Source organism: Mus musculus, chromosome 7, assembly GCF_000001635.26.
Source record: "Mus musculus strain C57BL/6J chromosome 7, GRCm38.p6 C57BL/6J".
Classification (NCBI taxonomy): Eukaryota; Metazoa; Chordata; class Mammalia; order Rodentia; family Muridae; genus Mus; species Mus musculus.
Window position 1 is genome coordinate 104,242,559 of NC_000073.6, and position 20,542 is coordinate 104,263,100.

General features: G+C 42.5%; 1 protein-coding gene across 6 annotated transcripts; it reads left to right on the forward strand.

Moving 5' to 3' along the window:
* Positions 1–1,889: 1,889 nt before the first annotated feature.
* On the forward strand, positions 1,890–19,686 carry Trim34a (tripartite motif-containing 34A). Of its 6 annotated transcripts, none has more exons than NM_001357679.1 (8): positions 1,899–2,048; positions 4,973–5,592; positions 6,129–6,224; positions 6,837–7,067; positions 16,855–16,877; positions 17,560–17,660; positions 17,920–17,946; positions 18,333–19,681. In NM_001357679.1, exons 2-8 carry the CDS (start codon positions 5,173–5,175, stop codon positions 18,890–18,892), a joined length of 1,458 nt encoding a protein of 485 aa, NP_001344608.1. In that variant the 5' UTR covers positions 1,899–2,048; positions 4,973–5,172; the 3' UTR covers positions 18,893–19,681. The 6 variants fall into 6 exon arrangements, 4 of the variants coding, with proteins under 4 accessions (NP_001344608.1, NP_109609.2, XP_006508431.1 ...); NM_030684.3 differs by having other exon boundaries at positions 1,899–2,034; XM_006508368.2 differs by having other exon boundaries at positions 1,911–2,027; positions 18,333–19,686.
* The last annotated feature ends 856 nt before the right edge of the window (positions 19,687–20,542 follow it).

The window sequence follows — 20,542 nt, forward strand, 5'->3', positions numbered from 1 at the left end:
ATCCACTATTCTCCCCTACTATTCTCACTATTCTTCTTATGTCCAAGACAGACATGGCCATGTCCAGTCTGTTTCTGCTCTGGGCTCGTAGAGATGCATCTGGATGTTCTCTCATACATACTTCATTACATATATATATAATATATATACACATATATAAAACAATATTTTATATTTGTATATACTATACATTATATTGTATATACTTATACTGTATATTATATTGTATATCATTATATTGTACATTATATTGTATACATACACTACATATGTCTGTGTGTGTGTGTATATATATATACATACCTTTGCTTTTTTGTGGTTCTTTACTGTACCCCTCACATACAGTGAGGACTACACTTATCTGTGGATATAAAAACAAAGTTTGGATTGTTTCAGGAATTGAGCTGGTTTTAGTAAAGTCGTGGTTGTAGGTTTTCCTTTAAGATTTATGACTTTGAGAGAGAAAGCTAGGCTGATTTCATGACAGACTTAAAATTGGTAGTTAAGGAGACTAGGCCTAAGAACTGAGCCAGTCCAGGCAAGTCAATTACCAATAGAAAAAATCCTAGGCTCCAGCCTTCAAGCCCAGTTAATGGAATGTCCCAACCACCTGGCCTGAAGCAAGGCCAATGGGTAGGCAGCAGTTTCCAGACTTCCTCAGTTACTACCTTGGTAACAGTTCCCAGACCTCCCCAGCAAGTTTCCTGCCCTCACACCCAGGTAATAGAATGTCCATAGAGATGGACCCAATAGATTAACATAGAGGTCCCTACCTCAGAATTCCCTAATGAGCCTTAAATCAGACCAGCAAGCTCTCTTGGGTGTCTCTATCTTGGTAATGGGAGACCCCAGCTTGCTGGACTTCTGCAGAAATCTATCTTTACATTTGCATACCAGTTGAGTTGGGTGTCATTCTTCTTTGAATTATGGACCCTTACAACTTCACTGGCACCATTCCCTGCTGCAGGCATGGTTTCCCTTTCTTGTTTATTGGGTAGACTTGATAATTCTTGAGGGGGGTGGGTAAGAAGAGAGAAAGAGAGAGAGACAGAGAGACAGAGAGAGAGAGACAGAGAGAGACAGAGAGAGAGAGAGACAGAGAGAGAGACAGAGATAGAGAGAGACAGAGACAGAGAGACAGAGAGAGAGAGAGAGGAGCACTACCAGCAGGGAACATGTGGAGAGGGGACAGGGGGAAGGAGAAAGGGCTCAGAGAGAACAAGGAGGGGCCAAACAGTCCCTTTTATAGCAAGCCAGACCTACCTGACTGTTGCTAGGTAACTGTTGAGTGGAGCCTAAAAGGAATGTAAATGTGCTAACCTGGAAGGGATTGGGGATGGAGACACTTGAGAAGGTCAAAGTGGACAAAGGTCAGTGCAAAGCTGCAGATTCTATTTTCATAACCAAAGGGTTATTGTTATTCACAAATTAAGCAAAAGACCGTGCTTTTTTTTTTTTTTTTAATGTGTTCCCATGTATTCCTGGGTTGTTGTTCCCCTAACTGAACACCTTTAAACATTAAGGAACTCAGAGACCACCCTCAGATGGTGACTAGATAAAAATACCGCTGCTGTCTGGCCTGAAAAAGATTGTAAGAAACTGTATAGCTTGCTGGGCCATTTGTTTTATTTTCGGCTCACACGTTAATAAAAGTTTCTCGTGTTTCTTTTGAGTTCGTGGCTGCCTTCTTGCTGAGTGAAATCTTCCCTTAACATGGTCTTTAACCACCTGATGTAAGTGACAGCCCTTAGCTATGGCCACCAAAAAGCTCTTCCTGGCTGCTGAAAACTTCTCCTCTAGCCTTGGATCACCAGAGTCCCTGCATTGCCATCTATTGGTGGCCTAGAGTTTTGCCAATACTTAGGACTCAAAAGTTTCCTCCTCTTTCCTGTATCCGCTGGTTTGGAGTTTCAGTTTCTTTTCTCTGCAGTCAAAAAGGGAGGGGCTGCTGGTTGGTTTGGCTGGCTGAAACCAGTCCCTGGCTTTTCCTCACCGCTTCTGTCTGGAGGAAAGATCTCCCCTTCCAGGTCGGAGGTGAGGGTCCAAAGGTGTGTGCGAAAGTTTGTCCAGGGTGGAGGGAGGGAGACCCTAAAAGGAGAGACTTCAGTGACGCTTAGGAGAGGCTTATTTGCTCACAGATCACAAACCGCAGTGATCTGAAGTTGAGAAAAAGAGTTCGTGAGGAATCGAATTGAAATTGAGCAGGAAGGTCTTTTTTTTTTTTTTTTTCTGGAGAAGCCCCTTCTTTTGCTGGGGCAAGCACTTCCTGTTTCCTTCTGCTCTGCTGCTGTGATACACCTTGTAAACAGGTCTGGAATCTCAGGAGCCCTCCCCACCCCCCGCGTCCCCTCCTCTTCTCTCCCTTCTCCTTGTTTCCTCTCCCCTCTGCCTACTAAGATACTGTAGAGTTTCAGGGGTTCAGTCTAAGAGGAGCCTCTATTCCCCTCCTTGCAGCCAAAGGGGCTATCAGTGACCTTAACATCCTGAGCCCTTGATTTACTTGAAAACCCGCCCCCGTGTCACTTTCTAACTATATGTACCTCTGAAGAGCCACTCTTAGGATTCCATGTTTACTTAAACAGAGATTTTTTTTTTAAATACGTATTTATTATTTATTTTTGAGGCCCGTTTCACCGCCTTACTGAGGTTGGTCCTGGAGTTCTGGGGTCAAATATCACCCTACCTCAGCCTCTTAAAGTAGCTGGGACTGCAAGCTTGTGCCTTCCCAACCCCCTCACCCCTCCACCTGCTTGTTTCTGTCTCAGTAGCCATAAGAGATCCTGGTGTCCTCACCTGGCTTAGGCCTTATTGATCATTCTTGCTTGCATCTTTGCACTAAAAGTTATATCAGTTCTTTTTTTTTTTTTTTTTGCTTAGATAGTAAACAAGAGTTAGGTATTGCTCTGGACAGAGCCTAGGTGTTCTTGGTAAGATATTGATCCTGAATATTTTCCATGTTAGGCTAATATATGGGCATTTTGCATCTTCATAGATGGTTTAAACACCTGCCCGCCATTGTCCAGTACTTTCACTTTTCAGAATTCACCACATCTCCTTTTTCTGAATCTGCACTGCAATGCTAGAGAGTTTAGTCATGGCCAAACACAGAAGATAATTAAGGTGTCTCTCTCTCTCTCTTTTAATTAAAAATGTCAATGGGAAAAAGCGTGTTTTGGCATAAAAAAGCATACTAAGCACCCATTCAATATTTATCTAATATGAAATAAATCGACATGCTTATACTCCAGCTAGGAATGACAATAAGAAGAACTAAGTAGCTTATAAACTATGCAGCTTTTGTTTTCAGACTAAGCAAACAGTTCAATATAATCTCTTTTACCTTATTTTGTTTTGGGTTTTGGTTTTTGGAAACAGGGTTTCTCTGTGTAGCCCTCGATGTCCTGAAACTAGCTTTGTAGACACAACTGGCCTTGAACTTAGAGATTTGCCTGCTTCTGCCTCCCAACTGCTGGGGATAAAGGTATATGGCACCACCTCCTGGCTTTTCAGTAGGATCATAAGGAAGTTGAAGCTTTAACACAGGTGGGCTTTCCTTAAATCTGAGAGGAAGATGTTCCGGAGGAGCTGCAGAGAAAGGAACAGGAGGTGGGTGGGCTTGAATGATGCTGCAGAGAGAATATGGCTGGGGGGTCTCCAAGGTAAAGAGAGGGCTAGGAAGAGACTGCATCCTAATGCCTTCAGATTCTTGCTGTCATCAGAGAAAGAATCCAGAGATGAGGCTATGTGAGGAGTGGGAGGACGTTTTATGACAGAGCAAGTACAGGTCTGGTGCAGGTTGATAATGCCCTCACTTAGGAGGTGTAGGCAGGACAATCAGAAGTTAGGTCCAGGCCAACCTTGCTTATCCAGCCAGTTTGACACCTGGCCGGGGCTACATGAGACCTTGTCTCAAAAATACAGATTAAAAGAAATAATAAAGAAGAAGAAAAATGAGAATGAGAGAGAACTCAAGTGTGCCACGTGTGTGTGACTTCAGAGGTCAAAAGGGGGTTTCAAATCGTGTAGATTAGAAGTTATGGATGTTGCGAGTCAGCATGCAGGTTCTGGGAATTGAACTTGGATGCTCTGGAAGAACAACATGCGTCTCTAACCACTGAACCATCTCTCCAGACATCATAGTGATGTTTAAACTTTTCTTTTTATTATTTACCAACCAACTGTAGGTTGAACACATCTTTTAATGTTCATTAGCTTTTATTAACTTTTAAAAATAACATCTTTGGTTCTTTTAGTTTGTGTGTACTTATACAACTTGTACTGATCATATGCATTTACCTCTCTCACTCTTTTGACTCTTTTGGCCCAGAACTTGTCAGTCCTGTTTACCCTTTCAAAGGACTGTCATGCTGGCCCTTTTTACGCCTTTTGTTTCCAGCTCACTAATTTTACCTCTTGTTTCTTTCTACTAATTTTTGCTATCAGCTCTTGTCCATATTAAGATCTTTATTTGAAATACATGATTTTTTTAAAAATTCATTTTAGTTTTGATTTTTCAAGACAGGGTTTCTCTGTGTAGCTTGACTGTAGATCATGCTGGCCTCAAACTCACAGAGATCATCCTACCTCTGGCTCCCTAGTGCTGGGATTAAAGGTCTTTGACACCATTGCCCAGCTGTTTTGTTTTGTGGTGTTTTTTGTTTTGTTTTGTTTTAATAATGGAAGCCAGAAAACACACCCCTAAACCTGCCAGGTCCCAATCAAAGTCATTGTCCCAACACTGTACTGCATGGCCAACTACTAGGACGAAAAGTGAGACTTGGTCCATTACCAGTGTGCTATGGAGATTCCCAGGCTTCTCTTGTTGGACTGCACTTCTGCACAGTGCTCAGGCCTGTTTTACCTGTGTTTTCTGTTCCTTTTGCCTTCTCTTTCCTGTGCCACCACTGCATTCTTCATCTGGAGTGTTTCTGTTCCATTTACCAAATTACTAAGGGTTTGTTCTTTGTTGCAGATTCTGTCTAGTAATGGGTGAAAATTGAGTGCTTTCAACCATCATATTATCTACCTTGAAGGATACTTAGTGGCTGTGTTGTCCTGAGTTGCCTTGGAGAACTGACTCACCATTGTTTTAGAATCTGCCTAGCCATCCAGCAGTCCTTAAGAAAGAAGAGCCTCAGAGACTAGGACAGGAAAAGACACAGGGGCAACATAATGGCCTCAACAGGTCTGACGAATATACAGGAGAAGACCACTTGCCCTGTCTGCCAAGAGCTTTTGACCAAAGCCCTGAGTCTAGGCTGTGGCCACCGTGTATGCCAAGCCTGTCTCATCACGAAGAAGAATGCAGTGATCAACCCCAGAGAGAAAAGCAGCTGTCCTGTGTGTGGTACTAGATTCTCGTTGGAAAATCTACAGGCTAATAAACATCTGGCAAATGTAGTAGAGAGACTCGGGGAGGTTAAATTGAAGCCTGACATTGGGACAAAGAGAGATCTCTGTGTACACCATGGAGAGAAGCTCCTTCTCTTCTGTAAGGAGGACAAGAAGGCCATTTGCTGGGTTTGTGAGCGTTCTCAGGAGCATCGTGGTCACCACACATTCCTCTGGGAGGAAGCAGTCAGGGAATGTCAGGTAAGTCCGTGATGGAGGAAGATAGGGCAGAAAGTGATTCTCAGTAAGAAATATAACCTTGCCATCATTCTTGATTCACATTACCACTGGGTTCCTAACGCCTAGAAATGTCTTTTCTTTCCATTTATGTAAAGGGTTGGCCTGCAGTACACACAATCTCTTGATCAAAGAGCAGAAGGTTTCTGGTCCCTTTCCCTTGCATTGTTTGGGTGGGGAATGCTTCCCAAGCCCTGCGTTCACTGCTCCTCTCAGCAAGGCAACTGCAGGGGAACACTGTGAATTGGATTTGAGGAGAGGGTGGCATTGCTGCATGGTCTGTACTTAGTCTAAGGGAAAACAGTGTGTAGGTGATGACTTTACTCCTCTAGGGATCAAGAATGCATTCATCCACCTCCTTAGACTTTGTTCTATGTTGTAAACACTACGCATCAACCTCACAGCTTTTATGAACTGGTCTTTTTCTGGGCACAAAATGTTTTCTTTGTTAGTTCACTGTCTAGGTGGAATGCATGACCGGTATGATTCCTTTCACACAGGAGAATCTCCAGAAAGCTCTCACGAGGCTGAGGAAGGAGCAGGAGAAGGTGGAGACATTGGAAGCTGACATCAAAGAAGACAGACTTTCCTGGAAGGCAAGAATGGCTTCCTGAGTGATGCTGAGACCTATTTTAGGATGACCTTCTTTGATCCTCATCCAATTAGGCTCTTTGTTTCCTTGTATTCAATATGTCGAAAGCTACCTGACAAGTTACATTTTATGGTTGAGGGATGGGAGCATATCGTTGTAAATACACGTACATATTTAGAATTGAGTGCAGAGATAAACTGTATAATGTCAAAGGCTGAAAGAGCCTTTGTTCTTTTTTCTTACAGTTCTGCTAGAAGATACCATGCAAAAGAAACAAACAAACAAACACCCCCCCCCCAACCAGTTTTCTCTAAGTTTCAAAACCAGTAGTGCTCATGTAATTGTGGGAGACACGAGTGCCCAAGACATCCATCCATCTACAATCTGAGCCTCATCCTAGTTTTACATTATTTTTGGATGAGGAGAGGGCTGTTTATTTATTCTCCTTGTCTGAGTTTGTTTGTACTAAAGGGGAAATAGAAGAAAAGAATAGCATCCTCAACTTGCTGTTATATTCCTATGTCTCCCTTGGCTTGAAGTCCTACTTCCACTGACATCTTCCTTCAGCCTGGGAGACTTGTTACATCTTTCTCTCTCCCAATGTCCATTCCTGCAGTGCCAGGTCCAGACTGAGAGACAAAGGATTCAAACAGGCTTTAATCAGCTTAGAAGAATCCTGGACAAGGAGGAACAGAGAGAGCTGAAAAGACTCAGAGAAGAGGAGCAGATGATACTGGACAGCCTGGCGGGGGCAGAGGCTGAGCTGGCTCAACAGAGTCAGTTGGTGGAGGAACTTATCTCGGATCTAGAGCTGCGGCGTGAGTGGTCAGATACAGAGTTGCTGCAGGTAGGAGGAGCAGCTCGCCCCAGGGTGCAGAGACATATTCTCTTTCCTTCTTGGAGTTAATAACACAGCATTGGATGCAAGTCATGGAAAAGAATATTCTCTTCTCCTTTCTATTTTCCTACCATGGGGAAGCCCTGTGATATTAGCTGGTAGGGTTGGGGGCGATGTTACACACCTTTCCCAGGCTGCAGAATGTACCTTCTAATCCCACCTGCTCTCTTTCTTTTTACATGAGAGTATGTGGAAGTTTGTCAAATGTGTTCTTCGATTTTTCACCATCATTGAGATTGTGTGGTTTTTATTCTTTATTCTATTAATATGGGCTATCACGTTGATTGATGTCTTTATGTTGAACGAAACCTAATATTTGTTCCTGACTATAATGGCCATGGGTTTCCATATTTGTTTTGTGGTTTAATTTGTGTAGCCCTGGCTGTCCTGGAATTCAATCTATAGACCAGGCTGGCTTCGAACTCAGAAATCTGCCCGCCTCTGCCTCCCAAGTGCTGGGATTAAAGGCATGCACCAACACTACTGGTGTGATTTAAATTTTTTAACTACTTTTTAAAAAATTGTATGTGTGTGCATCCATGTATACATGCACATGAGCCACAGTCCACAAGTAGAGATAAAAGGACAGTTTGTGGGAGTTTGTCCTCTTTTTTTTTTTTTTTTTTTTGCATGTTTGTTTCATTTTTTTCATTTTTTTATTAGATATTTTCTTCATTTACATTTCAAATACTATCCTGAAAGTCCCCTATACCCTCCCCCTGCCCTGCTCCCACTTCTTGGCCCTGGTGTTCCCCTGTATTGGGGCATATAAAATTTGCAAGACCAAGGGGCCTCTCTTCCCATTGATGGCCCACTAGACCATCTTCTGCTACATATGCAGCTAGAGACATGAGCTCTAGGGGTATTGATTAGTTCATATTGTTGTTCCACCTATAGGGTTGCAGACCCCTTCAGCTCCTTGGATACTTTCTCTAGCTTCTCCATTGGGGGCCCTGTGTTCCATCAAATAGATGATTTAGAGCATCCACTTCTGTATTTGCCAGGCACTGGCCTAGCCTCACATGAGACAGCTATATCAGGGTCCTTTCAGCAAAATCTTGCTGGCATATGCTATAGTGTCTGTGTTTGGTGGATGGTTATGGGATGGATCCCTGGGTGGGGCAGTCTCTGGATGGTCCATCCTTTCGTCTTAGCTCCAAACTTTGTCTATGTGACTCCTTCCATGGGTATTTTGTTACCTATTCTAAGGAGGATCTTTTTCTTTTTCTTTTTCTCTTTCATTTCTTTTCTTTTTTTTTGTTTTTTTCGAGACAGGGTTTCTCTGTATAGCCCTGGGTGTCCTGGAACTCACTTTGTAGATCAGGCTGGCCTCGAACTCAGAAAACCGCCTGTCTCTGCCTCCCGAGTGCTGGGATTAAAGGTGTGCACCACCACACCTAACGAGGATTTTTTTTTCTTTTTTTTTTTTTTATTACGTATTTTCTTCAATTACATTTCCAATGCTATCCCAAAAGTCCCCCCCCCCCACTCCCCTACCCACCCATTCCCATTTTTTGGCCCTGGCATTCCCCTGTACTGGGGCATATATGCCTGACCAATGAGCCTCTCTTTCCAGTGATGGCCGACTAGGTCATCTTTTGATACATATGCAGCTAGAGTCAAGAGCTCTGGGGTACTGGTTAGTTCATAATGTTGTTCCTCCGATAGGGTTGCAGATCTCTTTAACTCCTTAGATACCTTCTCTATCTCCTCCATTGGGGGCCCTGTGATCCATCCAATAGTTGACTGTGAGCATCCACTTCTGTGTTTGCTAGGCCCTTGCCTAGTCTCACAAGGGACAGCTATATCACTGCCCTTGCAACAAAGGCTTGCTAGTGTATGCAGTGGTGTCATCGCTTGGAGGCTAATTATGGGATGGATCCCTGGATATGGCAGTCTCTAGATGGACCATCCTTTTGTCTCAGCTCCAAACTTTGTCTCTGTAACTCCTTCCATGGGTGATTGTTTCCAATTCTAAGAATGAGCAAAGTGTCCACACTTTGGTCTTCGTTCTTCTTCAGTTTCATATGTTTTACATATTGTACCTTATATCTCGCTATACTAAGTTTCTGGGTTAATATCCACTTATCAGTGAGTACATTTCATTTGAGTTCTTTTGTGATTGGGTTACCTCACTCAGGATGATGCCCTCCAGGTCCAACCATTTGCCTAGAAATTTCGTGAATTCATTCTTTTTAATAGCTGAGTAGTACTCCATTGTGTAAATGTACCACATTTTCTGTATCCATTCCTCTGTTGAGGGACATCTGGGTTCTTTCCAGCTTCTGGCTATTATAAATAAGGCTGCTATGAACATAGTGGAGCATGTGTCCTTCTTACTGGTTGGGACATCTTCTGGATATATGCCCAGGAGAGGTATTGCGGGATCCTCCGGTAGTACTATGTCCAATTTTCTGAGGAACCGCCAGACTGATTTCCAGACTGGTTGTACAAGCTTGCAATCCCACCAACAATGGAGGAGTGTTCCTCTTTCTCCACATCCTCGCCAGCATCTGCTGTCACCTGAATTTTTGATCTTAGCCATTCTGACTGGTGTGAGATGGAATCTCAGGGTTGTTTTGGTTTGCATTTCTCTGATGATTAAGGATGTAGAACATTTTTTCAGGTGTTTCTCAGCCTTTCGGTATTCCTCGGGTGAGAATCCTTTGTTCACCTCTGAGCCCCATCATTTAAGGGGGTTATTTGATTTTCTGGAGTCCACCCTCTTGAGTTCTTTATATATATTGGATATTAGTCCCCTATCTGATTTAAGATAGGTAAAGGTCCTTTCCCAATCTGTTGGTGGTCTTTTTGTCTTATTGACGGTGTCTTTTGCCTTGCAGAAGCTTTGCAATTTCATGAGGTCCCATTTGTCAATCCTCGATCTTAAAGCACAAGCCATTGCTGTTCTATTCAGGAATTTTTTCCCTGTGCCCATATCTTCAAGACTTTTCCCCACTTTCTCCTCTATAAGTTTCAGTGTCTCTGGTTTTATGTGGAGTTCCTTGATCCACTTAGATTTGACCTTAGTACAAGGAGAGAGGAATGGGTCGATTTGCATTCTTCTACATGATAACAACCAGTTGTGCCAGCACCATTTGTTGAAAATGCTGTCTTTCTTCCACTGGATGGTTTTAGCTCCCTTGTCGAAGATCAAGTGACCATAGGTGTGTGGGTTCATTTCTGGCTCTTCAATTCTATTCCATTGGTCTACTTGTCTGTCAGTATACCAGTACCATGCAGTTTTTAATCACAATTGCTCTGTAGTAAAGCTTTAGGTCAGGCATGGTGATTCCACCAGAGGTACTTTTATCCTTGAGAAGAGCTTTTGCTATCCTAGGTTTTTTGTTATTCCAGATGAATTTGCAGATTGCTCTTTCTGATTCGTTGAAGAATTGAGTTGGAATTTTGATGGGGATTGCATTGAATCTGTAGATTGCTTTTGGCAAGATAGCCATTTTTACAATGTTGATCCTGCCAATCCATGAGCATGGGAGATCTTTCCATCTCCTGAGATCTTCTTTAATTTCTTTCTTCAGAGACTTGAAGTTTTTATCATACAGATCTTTCACTTCCTTAGTTAGAGTCACGCCAAGATATTTTACATTATTTGTGACTATTGAGAAGGGTGTTGTTTCCCTAATTTCTTTCTCAGCCTGTTTATTCTTTGTGTAGAGAAAGGCCATTGACTTGTTTGAGTTAATTTTATATCCAGCTACTTCACCGAAGCTGTTTATCAGGTTTAGGTGTTCTGTGGTGGAATTTTTAGTGTCACTTCTATATACTATCATATCATCTGCAAAAAGTGATATTTTGACTTCCTCTTTTCCAATTTGTATCCCCTTGATCTCCTTTTGTTGTCGAATTGCTCTGGCTAGGACTTCAAGTACTATGTTGAAGAGGTAGGGAGAAAGTGGGCAGCCTTGTCTAGTCCCTGATTTTAGTGGGATTGCTTCCAACTTCTCACCATTTACTTTGATGTTGGCTACTGGTTTGCTGTATATTGCTTTTATCATGTTTAGGTATGGGCCTTGAATTCCTGATCTTTCCAAGACTTTTATCATGAATGGGTGTTGGATCTTGTCGAATGCTTTTTCCGCGTCTAAGGAGATGATCATGTGGTTTTTGTCTTTGAGTTTTTTTATATAATGGATTACATTGATGGATTTTTGTATATTAAACCATCCCTGCATCCCTGGAATAAAACCTACTTGGTCAGGATGGATGATTGCTTTAATGTGTTCTTGGATTCGGTTAGCGAGAATTTTATTGAGGATTTTTGCATCGATATTCATAAGGGAAATTGGTCTGAAGTTCTCTATCTTTGTTGGATCTTTCTGTGGTTTAGGTATCAGCGTAATTGTGTCTTCATAGAATGAGTTGGGTAGAGTTCCCTCTACTTCTATTTTGTGGAATAGTTTGTGCAGAACTGGGATTAGATCTTCTTTGAAGGTCTGGTAGAACTCTGCACTAAACCCATCTGGTCCTGGGCTTTTTTTGGTTGGGAGACTATTAATGACTGATTCTATTTCCTTAGGGGATATTGGACTGTTTAGATAGTTAACTTGATCCTGATTTAACTTTGGTACCTGGTATTTGTCTAGAAATTTGTCCAATTCATCCAGGTTTTCCAGTTTTGTTGAGTGTAGCCTTTTGTAGAAGGATCTGATGGTGTTTTGGATTTCTTCAGGATCTGTTGTTATGTCTCCCTTTTCATTTCTGATTTTGTTAATTAGGATGTTGTCCCTGTGCCCTCTAGTGAGTCTAGCTAAGGGTTTATCTATCTTGTTGATTTTCTCAAAGAACCAACTCCTTGTTTGGTTAATTCTTTGAATAGTTCTTCTTGTTTCCACTTGGTTGATTTCACCCCTGAGTTTGATTATTTCCTGCAGTCTACTCCTCTTGGGTGAATTTGCTTCCTTTTTTTCTAGAGCTTTTAGATGTGTTGTCAAGCTGCTAGTATGTGCTCTCTCCCGTTTCTTCTTGGAGGCACTCAGAGCTATGAGTTTCCCTCTTAGAAATGCTTTCATTGTGTCCCATAGGTTTGGGTATGTTGTGGCTTCATTTTCATTAAACTCTACAAAGTCTTTAATTTCTTTCTTTATTCCTTCCCTGACCAAGGTATCATTGAGAAGAGTGTTGTTCAGTTTCCACGTGAATGTTGGCTTTCCATTATTTATGTTGTTATTGAAGATCAGCCTTAGGCCATGGTGGTCTGATAGGATACATGGGACAATTTCAATATTTTTGTATCTGTTGAGGCCTGTTTTGTGGCCAATTATATGGTCAATTTTGGAGAAGGTCCCGTGAGGTGCTGAGAAGAAGGTATATCCTTTTGTTTTAGGATAAAATGTTCTGTAGATATCTGTCAGATCCATTTGTTTCATAACTTCTGTTAGTTTCAGTGTGTCGCTGTTAGGTTCTGTTTCCACGATCTGTCCATTGATGAAAGTGGTGTGTTGAACTCTCCCACTATTATTGTGTGAGGTGCAATGTGTGCTTTGAGCTTTACTAAAGTGTCTTTAATGAATGTGGCTGCCCTTGCATTTGGAGCGTAGATATTCAGAATTGAGAGTTCCTCTTGGAGGATTTTACCTTTGATGAGTATGAAGTGTCCCTCCTTGTCTTTTTTGATAACTTTGGGTTGGAAGTCGATTTTATCCGATATTAGAATGGCTACTCCAGCTTGTTTCTTCAGACCATTTGCTTGGAAAATTGTTTTCCAGCCTTTCACTCTGAGGTAGTGTCTGTCTTTTTCCCTGAGATGGGTTTCCTGTAAGCAGCAGAATGTTGGGTCCTGTTTGTGTAGCCAGTCTGTTAGTCTATGTCTTTTTTTTGGGAGTTGAGTCCATTGATATTAAGAGATATTAAGGAAAAGTAAATGTTGCTTCCTTTTATTTTTGTTGTTAGAGTTGGCATTCTGTTCTTGTGGCTGTCTTCTTTTTGGTTTGTTGAGGGATTACTTACTTGCTTGTTCTAGGGCTTGATTTCCGTCCTTGTATTGCTTCTTTTCTTTTATTATCCTTTGAAGGGCTGGAATCGTGGAAAGATAATTTGTGAATTTGGTTTTGTCGTGGAATACTTTGGTTTCTCCATCTATGGTAATTGAGAGTTTGGCCAGGTATAGTAGCCTGGCCTGGCATTTGTGTTCTCTTAGTGTCTGTATAACATCTGTCCAGGCTCTTCTGGCTTTCTTAGTCTCTGGTGAAAAGTCTGGTGTAATTCTGATAGGTCTGCCTTTATATGTTACTTGACCGTTCTCCCTTTCTGCTTTTAATATTCTCTGTTTATTTAGTGCATTTGTTGTTCTGATTATTATGTGTCGGGAGGAATTTCTTTTCTGGTCCAGTCTATTTGGAGTTCTGTAGGCTTCTTGTATGTTCATGGGCATGTCATTCTTTAGGTTTGGGAAGTTTTCTTCTATAATTTTGTTGAATATATTTGTTGGCCCTTTAATTTGAAAATCTTCATTCTCATCAACTCCTATTATCCGTAGGTTTGGTCTTCTCATTGTGTCCTGGATTTCCTGGATGTTTTGAGTTAGTATCTTTTTGCATTTTGTATTATCTTTGATTGTTGTGCCGATGTTCTCTATGGAATCTTCTGTACCTGAGATTCTCTCTTCCATCTCTTGTATTCTGTTGCTGATGCTCGCGTCTATGGTTCCAGATTTCTTTCCTAGGGTTTCTATCTCCAGCGTTGCCTCACTTTGTGTTTTCTTTATTGTGTCTACTTCCCTTTTTAGGTCTAGTATGGTTTTGTTCATTTGCATCACCTGTTTGGATGTGTTTTCCTGTTTTTCTATAAGGACTTCTACCTGTTTGGTTGTGTTTTCCTGCTTTTCTTTAAGGACTTGTAACTCTTTAGCAGTGTTCTCCTGTATTTCTTTAAGTGAGTTATTCAAGTTCTTCTTGATGTCCTCTACCATCATCATGAGATATGCTTTTATATCCGGGTCTAGCTTTTCGGTTGTGTTGAGGTGCCCAGGACTAGGTGGTGTGCGAGTGCTGCGTTCTGATTATGGTGAGTGGTCTTGATTTCTGTTAGTAGGATTCTTACATTTGTCTTTCGCCATCTGGTATTCTCTGGAGCTGTGCAGGATACACTCGGCGGGGTCCTGGAACCAAGTTGTCTGTGCAGGGTACACTCGGCAGGGTCCAGGAACTAAGATGTCTGCTGCCAATGCTCAGGCAACGCGCTCCTGCGCCGGTCAGGTCCCTATCCTCTGGCCGGGAAAATGGTCACCTGCCTGTACAGGATACACTCGGCGGGATCCCGGAACCAAGATGTCTGCTGCTGATGCTCAGGCAAAATGCTCCCACGCCAGGCAGATTCCTATCCTCTGGCCGGGAAAATGGCCAGCTGTCTGTGCAGGATACACTCGGCGGGGTCCTAGAACCGAGATGTCTGCTGCTGATGCTCAGGCAAAGCTCTCCCGCGCCAGGCAGATCCAATCCTCAGAATACTTACGATCGCGTGGCTGGTGTTGTGGGTATCTGGCGGGAGTCAGCCTACTGTGCGCCCTAGCTACCCCGGTGCTGCTCAGACCGAAAGGGGCTTGTGCCCCTACTCAGACCAGGTTTTTGCTTCCCTGACTAATGCAGTCCCAAGTCCCATGCGATTGGATTGGAGCAGATGCTGTGTTCCACTCACCAGAAGTCTTAAGATCGCTTGGCGGGTGTTGTGGGTAGCTGGCGGTAGTCAGACGACTGTGTGCCCTAGCTACGCGGTGCTGCTTGGACCGGAAGGCGAGGATTTTTTTACAAACGTATATATCTTTTAAAGATTTATTTATTGTATATAAGTACGCTGTAGCTGTCTTCACACAAGAAAAGGGCACCAGATCTTTTTTTTTTTTTTTTTTTTTTTTTTTGGTTTTTTTTTTTTGGTTTTTTGAGACAGGGTTTCTCTGTGTAGCCCTGGCTGTCCTGGCACTCACTCTGTAGACCAGGCTGGCCTCGAACTCAGAAATCCGCCTGCCTCTGCCTTCTGAGTGCTGGGATTAAAGGCGTGTGCCACCATGCCCGGCATAGGGCACCAGATGTTTTATGGATGGTTGTGAGCCACCATGTGGTTGCTGGGAATCGAACTCAGGATCTCTGGAAGAGCAGTCAGTGCTCTTAACCACTGTGCCATCTCTCCAGCCCCTTTTCCTCTTCTTCTACGTATGGTTCTGAGGGACTGAACTCAGGTCACCAGGCTTGGCAGCAGGTACCTCTTCCCATTGCCCCTCTTGATTCCCTCCCCTCCCCTCCCCTCCCCTCCCCTCCCCTCCCTTCCCTTGCCCTCATTTTCCTTTTTTTTTTTTTTGTTGAAGATTTGTAGCTGTTTTCAGACACTCCAAAAGAGGGAGTTAGATCTTGTTACAGATGGTTGTAAGCCACCATGTGGTTGCTGGGAATTGAACTCTGGACCTTCGGAAGAACAGTTGGTGCTCTTAACCACTAAGCTATCTCTCCAGCCCTTGACTGATCTTTATCATTTCTGTACCCAAGCACTGTAGTGCCAAGCTGTATCCTCATTCCAGGGATGCTTTGCTTGCTTCGTTTCTTCTCGTGCTGCTTTAACAATTTTGATGTTGTCTATATTGGTTGCTTCTGTACTTCTGGGAATTTGTTCATCTCTACTTATCTAATTTTTTTTTTTTAACACAGTAAACTGGGGTGGGAATCCAGGGTCTGACACTTGCTAGGTAAGCATCCCACCACCAAGCCATACCCCAGCTCCTAGTGGTTCTTTTTAATTTGCTGTTGTTGTTGTTTGTTACTTTTTGTTTTGAGATCGGACCTCACTATATAACCCTAGCTGACCTGGGACTCACTATGTAGACCCAGGCTGGCCTTGAACTCACAAACTCAAACTCCTTCCTCTGCCTCCTGGGTGCTGGGATAAAAGGTGTGAACCACCATGATTCTTTTTAATTTCTTTAAGGTCAGTAGCAGTATCTCATCTTTTCTTCCCAGTTTGAAAACTTTACCTCTTTATTTTTTTCCCTAGTGTGTCTAGCCTGAGGGTAGCCATTTTGTTGATATTTTGGCTTAACTTTAAAACAAGGAAAAAAGAAAGAAACTGTATTTTTAGACAGTTTTTCTGGTGAATATCTGTAACCTCAGCACTCAAGAGGATGAAACAGGAGGTTCAGCGCCACTCTGGGCCACGTTTAGAGAAGCATCTAGAAAAAATAAAATAACTTACTCTTGATTCTTCAGTTCTGTAGTCTGCTTCTGTTTCTGCTTCTGCTTCTGCTTCTGCTTCTGCTTCTTCTGCTTCTTCTGCTTCTTCTGCTTCTTCTTCTTCTGCTGCTGCTGCTGCTGCTTCTGCTTCTTCTTCTTCTTCTTCTTCTTCTTCTTCTTCTTCTTCTTCTTCTTCTTCTTCTTCTTCGTCTTCTTCCTCTTCCTCCTCCTCCTCCTCTTCCTTCTCCTCCTCCTCCTCCTCCTCCTCCTCCTCCTCCTCCTCCTCCTCCTCCTCCTTCTTTCTTCTTCTTCTTCTTCTTCTTCTTCTTCTTCTTCTTCTTCTTCTTCTTCTTCTTCTTCTTCTTCTTCTTCTTCTTCTTCTTCTTTTCTTCTTCTTTCCCTTCCCCTTCCCCTACCCCTTCCTTCACCACTGCCCCTGGTGCTGCTTCTTCTGCTACTTCCTTCTCCTGCTTTTTTTTTTTTTTTTTACACTTAAACTGCTCTAATTCCCACATGTTGTGACTTATTTTTTTTTCCTTCTCTTGTATTTTTTATATTCCCAGGATATGAGCGGTATTTTGAAATGGTGAGTATGGGTTACCCCAAGCAGTGCTTTTGTGTAATAAAGATGAGTTCGTAGCTGTCCTGATTAATTTTACAGACAGGAGACTCTAAGTCTGCCTGACCACATTCATTTTAAGCAATAACTTTTCTTTTCCAAGGCTTTCCCCCATAACAATCTGTTATCTCTGATGTGGATCATACCTAGAGTTCAGGCTTTCTTCTTCCCCCAGAAGAACCATCTGTTATTTCTATGGGGCATGGGGTGTTGTGTGTGTGTGGAACCCAGGCTTCGGTCTACTCACAAACTCACAGGCAGTTAGTTTATGAGTCCTACATCACAGCCAGGACTTTTAGCCTTGCTCTCAATTTCCTTGAGAACTCATAAATCCTCACCGCACCCTCAGTGCTGTGCCAATGTCATTCCGATGCTTTTCATCCAAATTTATATTATTTCCATGAGATTTCAAGAGATGAAAGCTACCCCATATTAAGAAGAGGCAGCTGTGACTTCAAGAGGGTTAGATCCTCCCAGTGTCACAGGGAACATTTCACAGAGCCCTGTGGCTTCTGATTCACAGTCAGGGCTTTCCTTTAGGCTCCTCAGGTATGAAGCACATCAGTGATGTGGAAGGAGAGAAAGGCCATTGTGTTAGCAAGACAACAACATGACAGATGCAAAGATTAAACTCTTTCTCCATCCCTAGGAGTCAGATCTGGACACTGAAGAAGCCAAAAGCAGTTTCTAAGAAACTGAGCATGGTATTCCAAGCTCCTGATCTGAGTGGCATGCTACAAAAGTTTAGAGGTGAGGAGAGCAGCAGGCAGTGCCTATGGTAAAGATAGCAGGGAAGTCAGGGAGGGGCGGTCCGTGAGAAGGACGATGCAGCTGTGTCCGAGGGAGCACCCTAAAGTGTTCTTGCTTACCAGAGAGGACCTTTAAACCTTTTTAAGCCTCTCATAAACCTCTTCTTATACCACCCTTTCTTACCTCTAGAGAGAGCAAAGTATAACCTCTTTCGAATCTTTGCTTCTAATAAAAGTCTCCAAATGTTTTATCATTTCAGAGCTAACAGCTGTCCGGGCCTACTGGGGTAAGAAGTTGCAGATGTTGAAATCACTGTGTTCTGATCACCTTTCACAAGTGTGTGGTTCAATGTGGCCTTATCACCTCTGTCTCCTGTGTTACCTCATACACATAATGAATTCCTCATAGGCTTCGTGTGATGGTATATGCTTACAGTCAGAGCAGTAGGGAGATGAGGCAGATGAACTGTATGCTAAAGCCTAACCTGGGACACTTAGCAAGATCGTGTACTAAACAACAATTATGTAACATTTTTGTATTGTTTTATCATATCCCACAATCAATATTACTTTCTTCTAAGCTCTCCAGTGTTGGCTTTTCACAGTGTTTCACAAACAAGCTACCTCCATATATGCCACCTAATCTTTTTCTTTCTTGTTTTCCCTCTTATAGACAACTTCACATTTAATCCAGAAAACCTAAATTTGAATCTTATACTTTCAGAAGACCACAGACAAGTGACATCTGTGTCCATTTGGCCCTTTAAGTGTTGTAATAACGGTATCTTGGGCTCCAAATGTTTCTCCTCAGGAAAACATTACTGGGAAGTGGATGTGTCTGAAAAGAAGGCCTGGACCCTGGGAGTTTACACTAGAAAACGAACTTTAAGGTTTGATGTTAGACAACGCAAAGGTCAGCCAAATGGTTACCACAGATACAAACCACAGAATGGCTACTGGGTTATAGGGTTACAGCATGGATCGAAGTATAGTATCTTTGAGGATTCTTCCAACTGTGACCCTACTGTTCTGAACCCCTTTGTGGCCACCCCTCTCCATCGGGTTGGGGTTTTTCTTGACTGTGAAGAGGGCACAGTATCCTTCCTCAATGTCACCAACCATGGATCACTCATTTACAAGTTCTCCCAATGCTGCTTTTCCCAACCTGCCTATCCATACTTCAATCCTTGGGACTGTCCAGCCCCCATGACCCTGTGTCCTCTGAACTCCTGAGTTTTCTCATTCTCATCCGTTTCTGCTCTTACTTCTGGCCTTGATGCTTACCTTGTGTATGGACCTGTGCTGTTCAGGCATCTCTTCCCATGGTCTCCCTTCTGTCATGCTTGGATGTGGTGTATCTGGCATCATGTAGAAGAGATGCTTACCTTTTACTCTAGCTCATTTTCTCAAAAAAGCCTAAAGCTAGGTCAGGGTAATATCCATGCCCTCTGCCTTCCATATTTCCCTTTGTCTTGAAGAAAGTTGACAAAGTCTATTAGCCAGTAACTCATCCTTGTTGTTTAAGACAATCCATAAGAACTGACTCCAGACCACAACTAATGGATTTTTAACACTATGTCGCTCAGGATACCTTACATTCAACAAGAAGTCAAGGAATAGAAAGTATGAACAGCAACACATAATCTAGAGTTGAGGTTATGACTACTATATAAATTCAAATGCTGCCTCTTACAAACTAATAAATTCTAAGGTTCTTAAACTGAAAATTGAAGTGCATTTGACTTAAGATGGTTGTATGAAACTAGGTATGTGTAAATATAAAATACCCATTTAACTGTCTTGTACATAATACATGGGCCTATAGTCCTTTGTACTCAATGAAATATTTTGTGGAATGTTTGGAGTATTATAAATACCTGTTGTCTTCAAATGCTAGTCGTCTTCCTTGCAAGTTTGATTCCATATGTATAATCTCATGTGGAGCATGTCTGATTTGAAAAAAAAAGGGGGACTGGTCTTCACTGTTGTTCTAAACTATTAAAATTCATTTGCAGCTAAAAATTGAATCTGTTCATTTATATTGTTATTAGCCAAATTCTGTTTGGGGGTAATAAATAGAAAGCCAAGTTATTGGAGAAATCAAGTAATAATAGTGTTGTGCTCAAGAATTCATTACCAAAAAAACCACCCTCCCCCCTTTATTGGGTACTCTTCTCATTGCTAAGACAAGGCATGTGATAAAAGCACTATCTGGGTCTTTCTGAAGTTGTTTCCTCCCACTGTGCTTTTGCGTTTATTCTGCATGTTTATGGAACAAGGAGGCTTAGACACTGAGTGATCAGCTCCCACAGACTCCCAGGGTGCCTGACTGAACCAATGCCACTACCTTCCATGTAGTTAATGTCATACCACCATGTGCTTCAATGGGAGGCCAGTGCATGAGATGGAGGATTTATTTTCCACACTGTGCTGGAGAGGACAAATGTCTCTTCCCTTTCGTGTCCTTATGAACAAGAGTTCATTCAGTACTAAAACAGCCAGGGTTGCACTGCAGAGTTAGTATTGAAGGAATGGAAGAGAAAAAAAAAAAGACAAATATTACTGAAGAAATGCAAGGTCTGACCAGACGGTCTGAAACAAAATAAGAGGACAGCCACCAGCCAGCTCAGAAAGCTATCAATGGATTATCAACCACACCAAGGTGGGGTGGGAGTTATGTTTGAATCTCAGAAAGAACTCAACATACACCCAAGGAGGCAACCTGGATGGTTGAAAGCAGATTGTGCTTCAGACTCCATGTTCAGGGGCCAAAACCATAAACAAAAACGCAGCAAGGGTCTTCAGTGGGGTATGTCTTACTCTTTGAGAAGCCCACACCCCTCAGGAGTGTCTTCTCAGGGCCTCCCCCACCCCCCACCCTTT

Excerpts from the sequence above, each read along its gene's own strand:
- Trim34a (NM_001357679.1), top strand. The coding sequence starts at position 5,173 with ATGGCCTCAACAGGTCTGACGAATATACAGGAGAAGACCACTTGCCCT. Across the intron at positions 5,593-6,128 it reads AAGCAGTCAGGGAATGTCAG|GAGAATCTCCAGAAAGCTCT; the intron begins GTAAGTCCGTGA and ends CCTTTCACACAG. Across the intron at positions 17,947-18,332 it reads AGCTGTCCGGGCCTACTGGG|ACAACTTCACATTTAATCCA; the intron begins GTAAGAAGTTGC and ends TCCCTCTTATAG.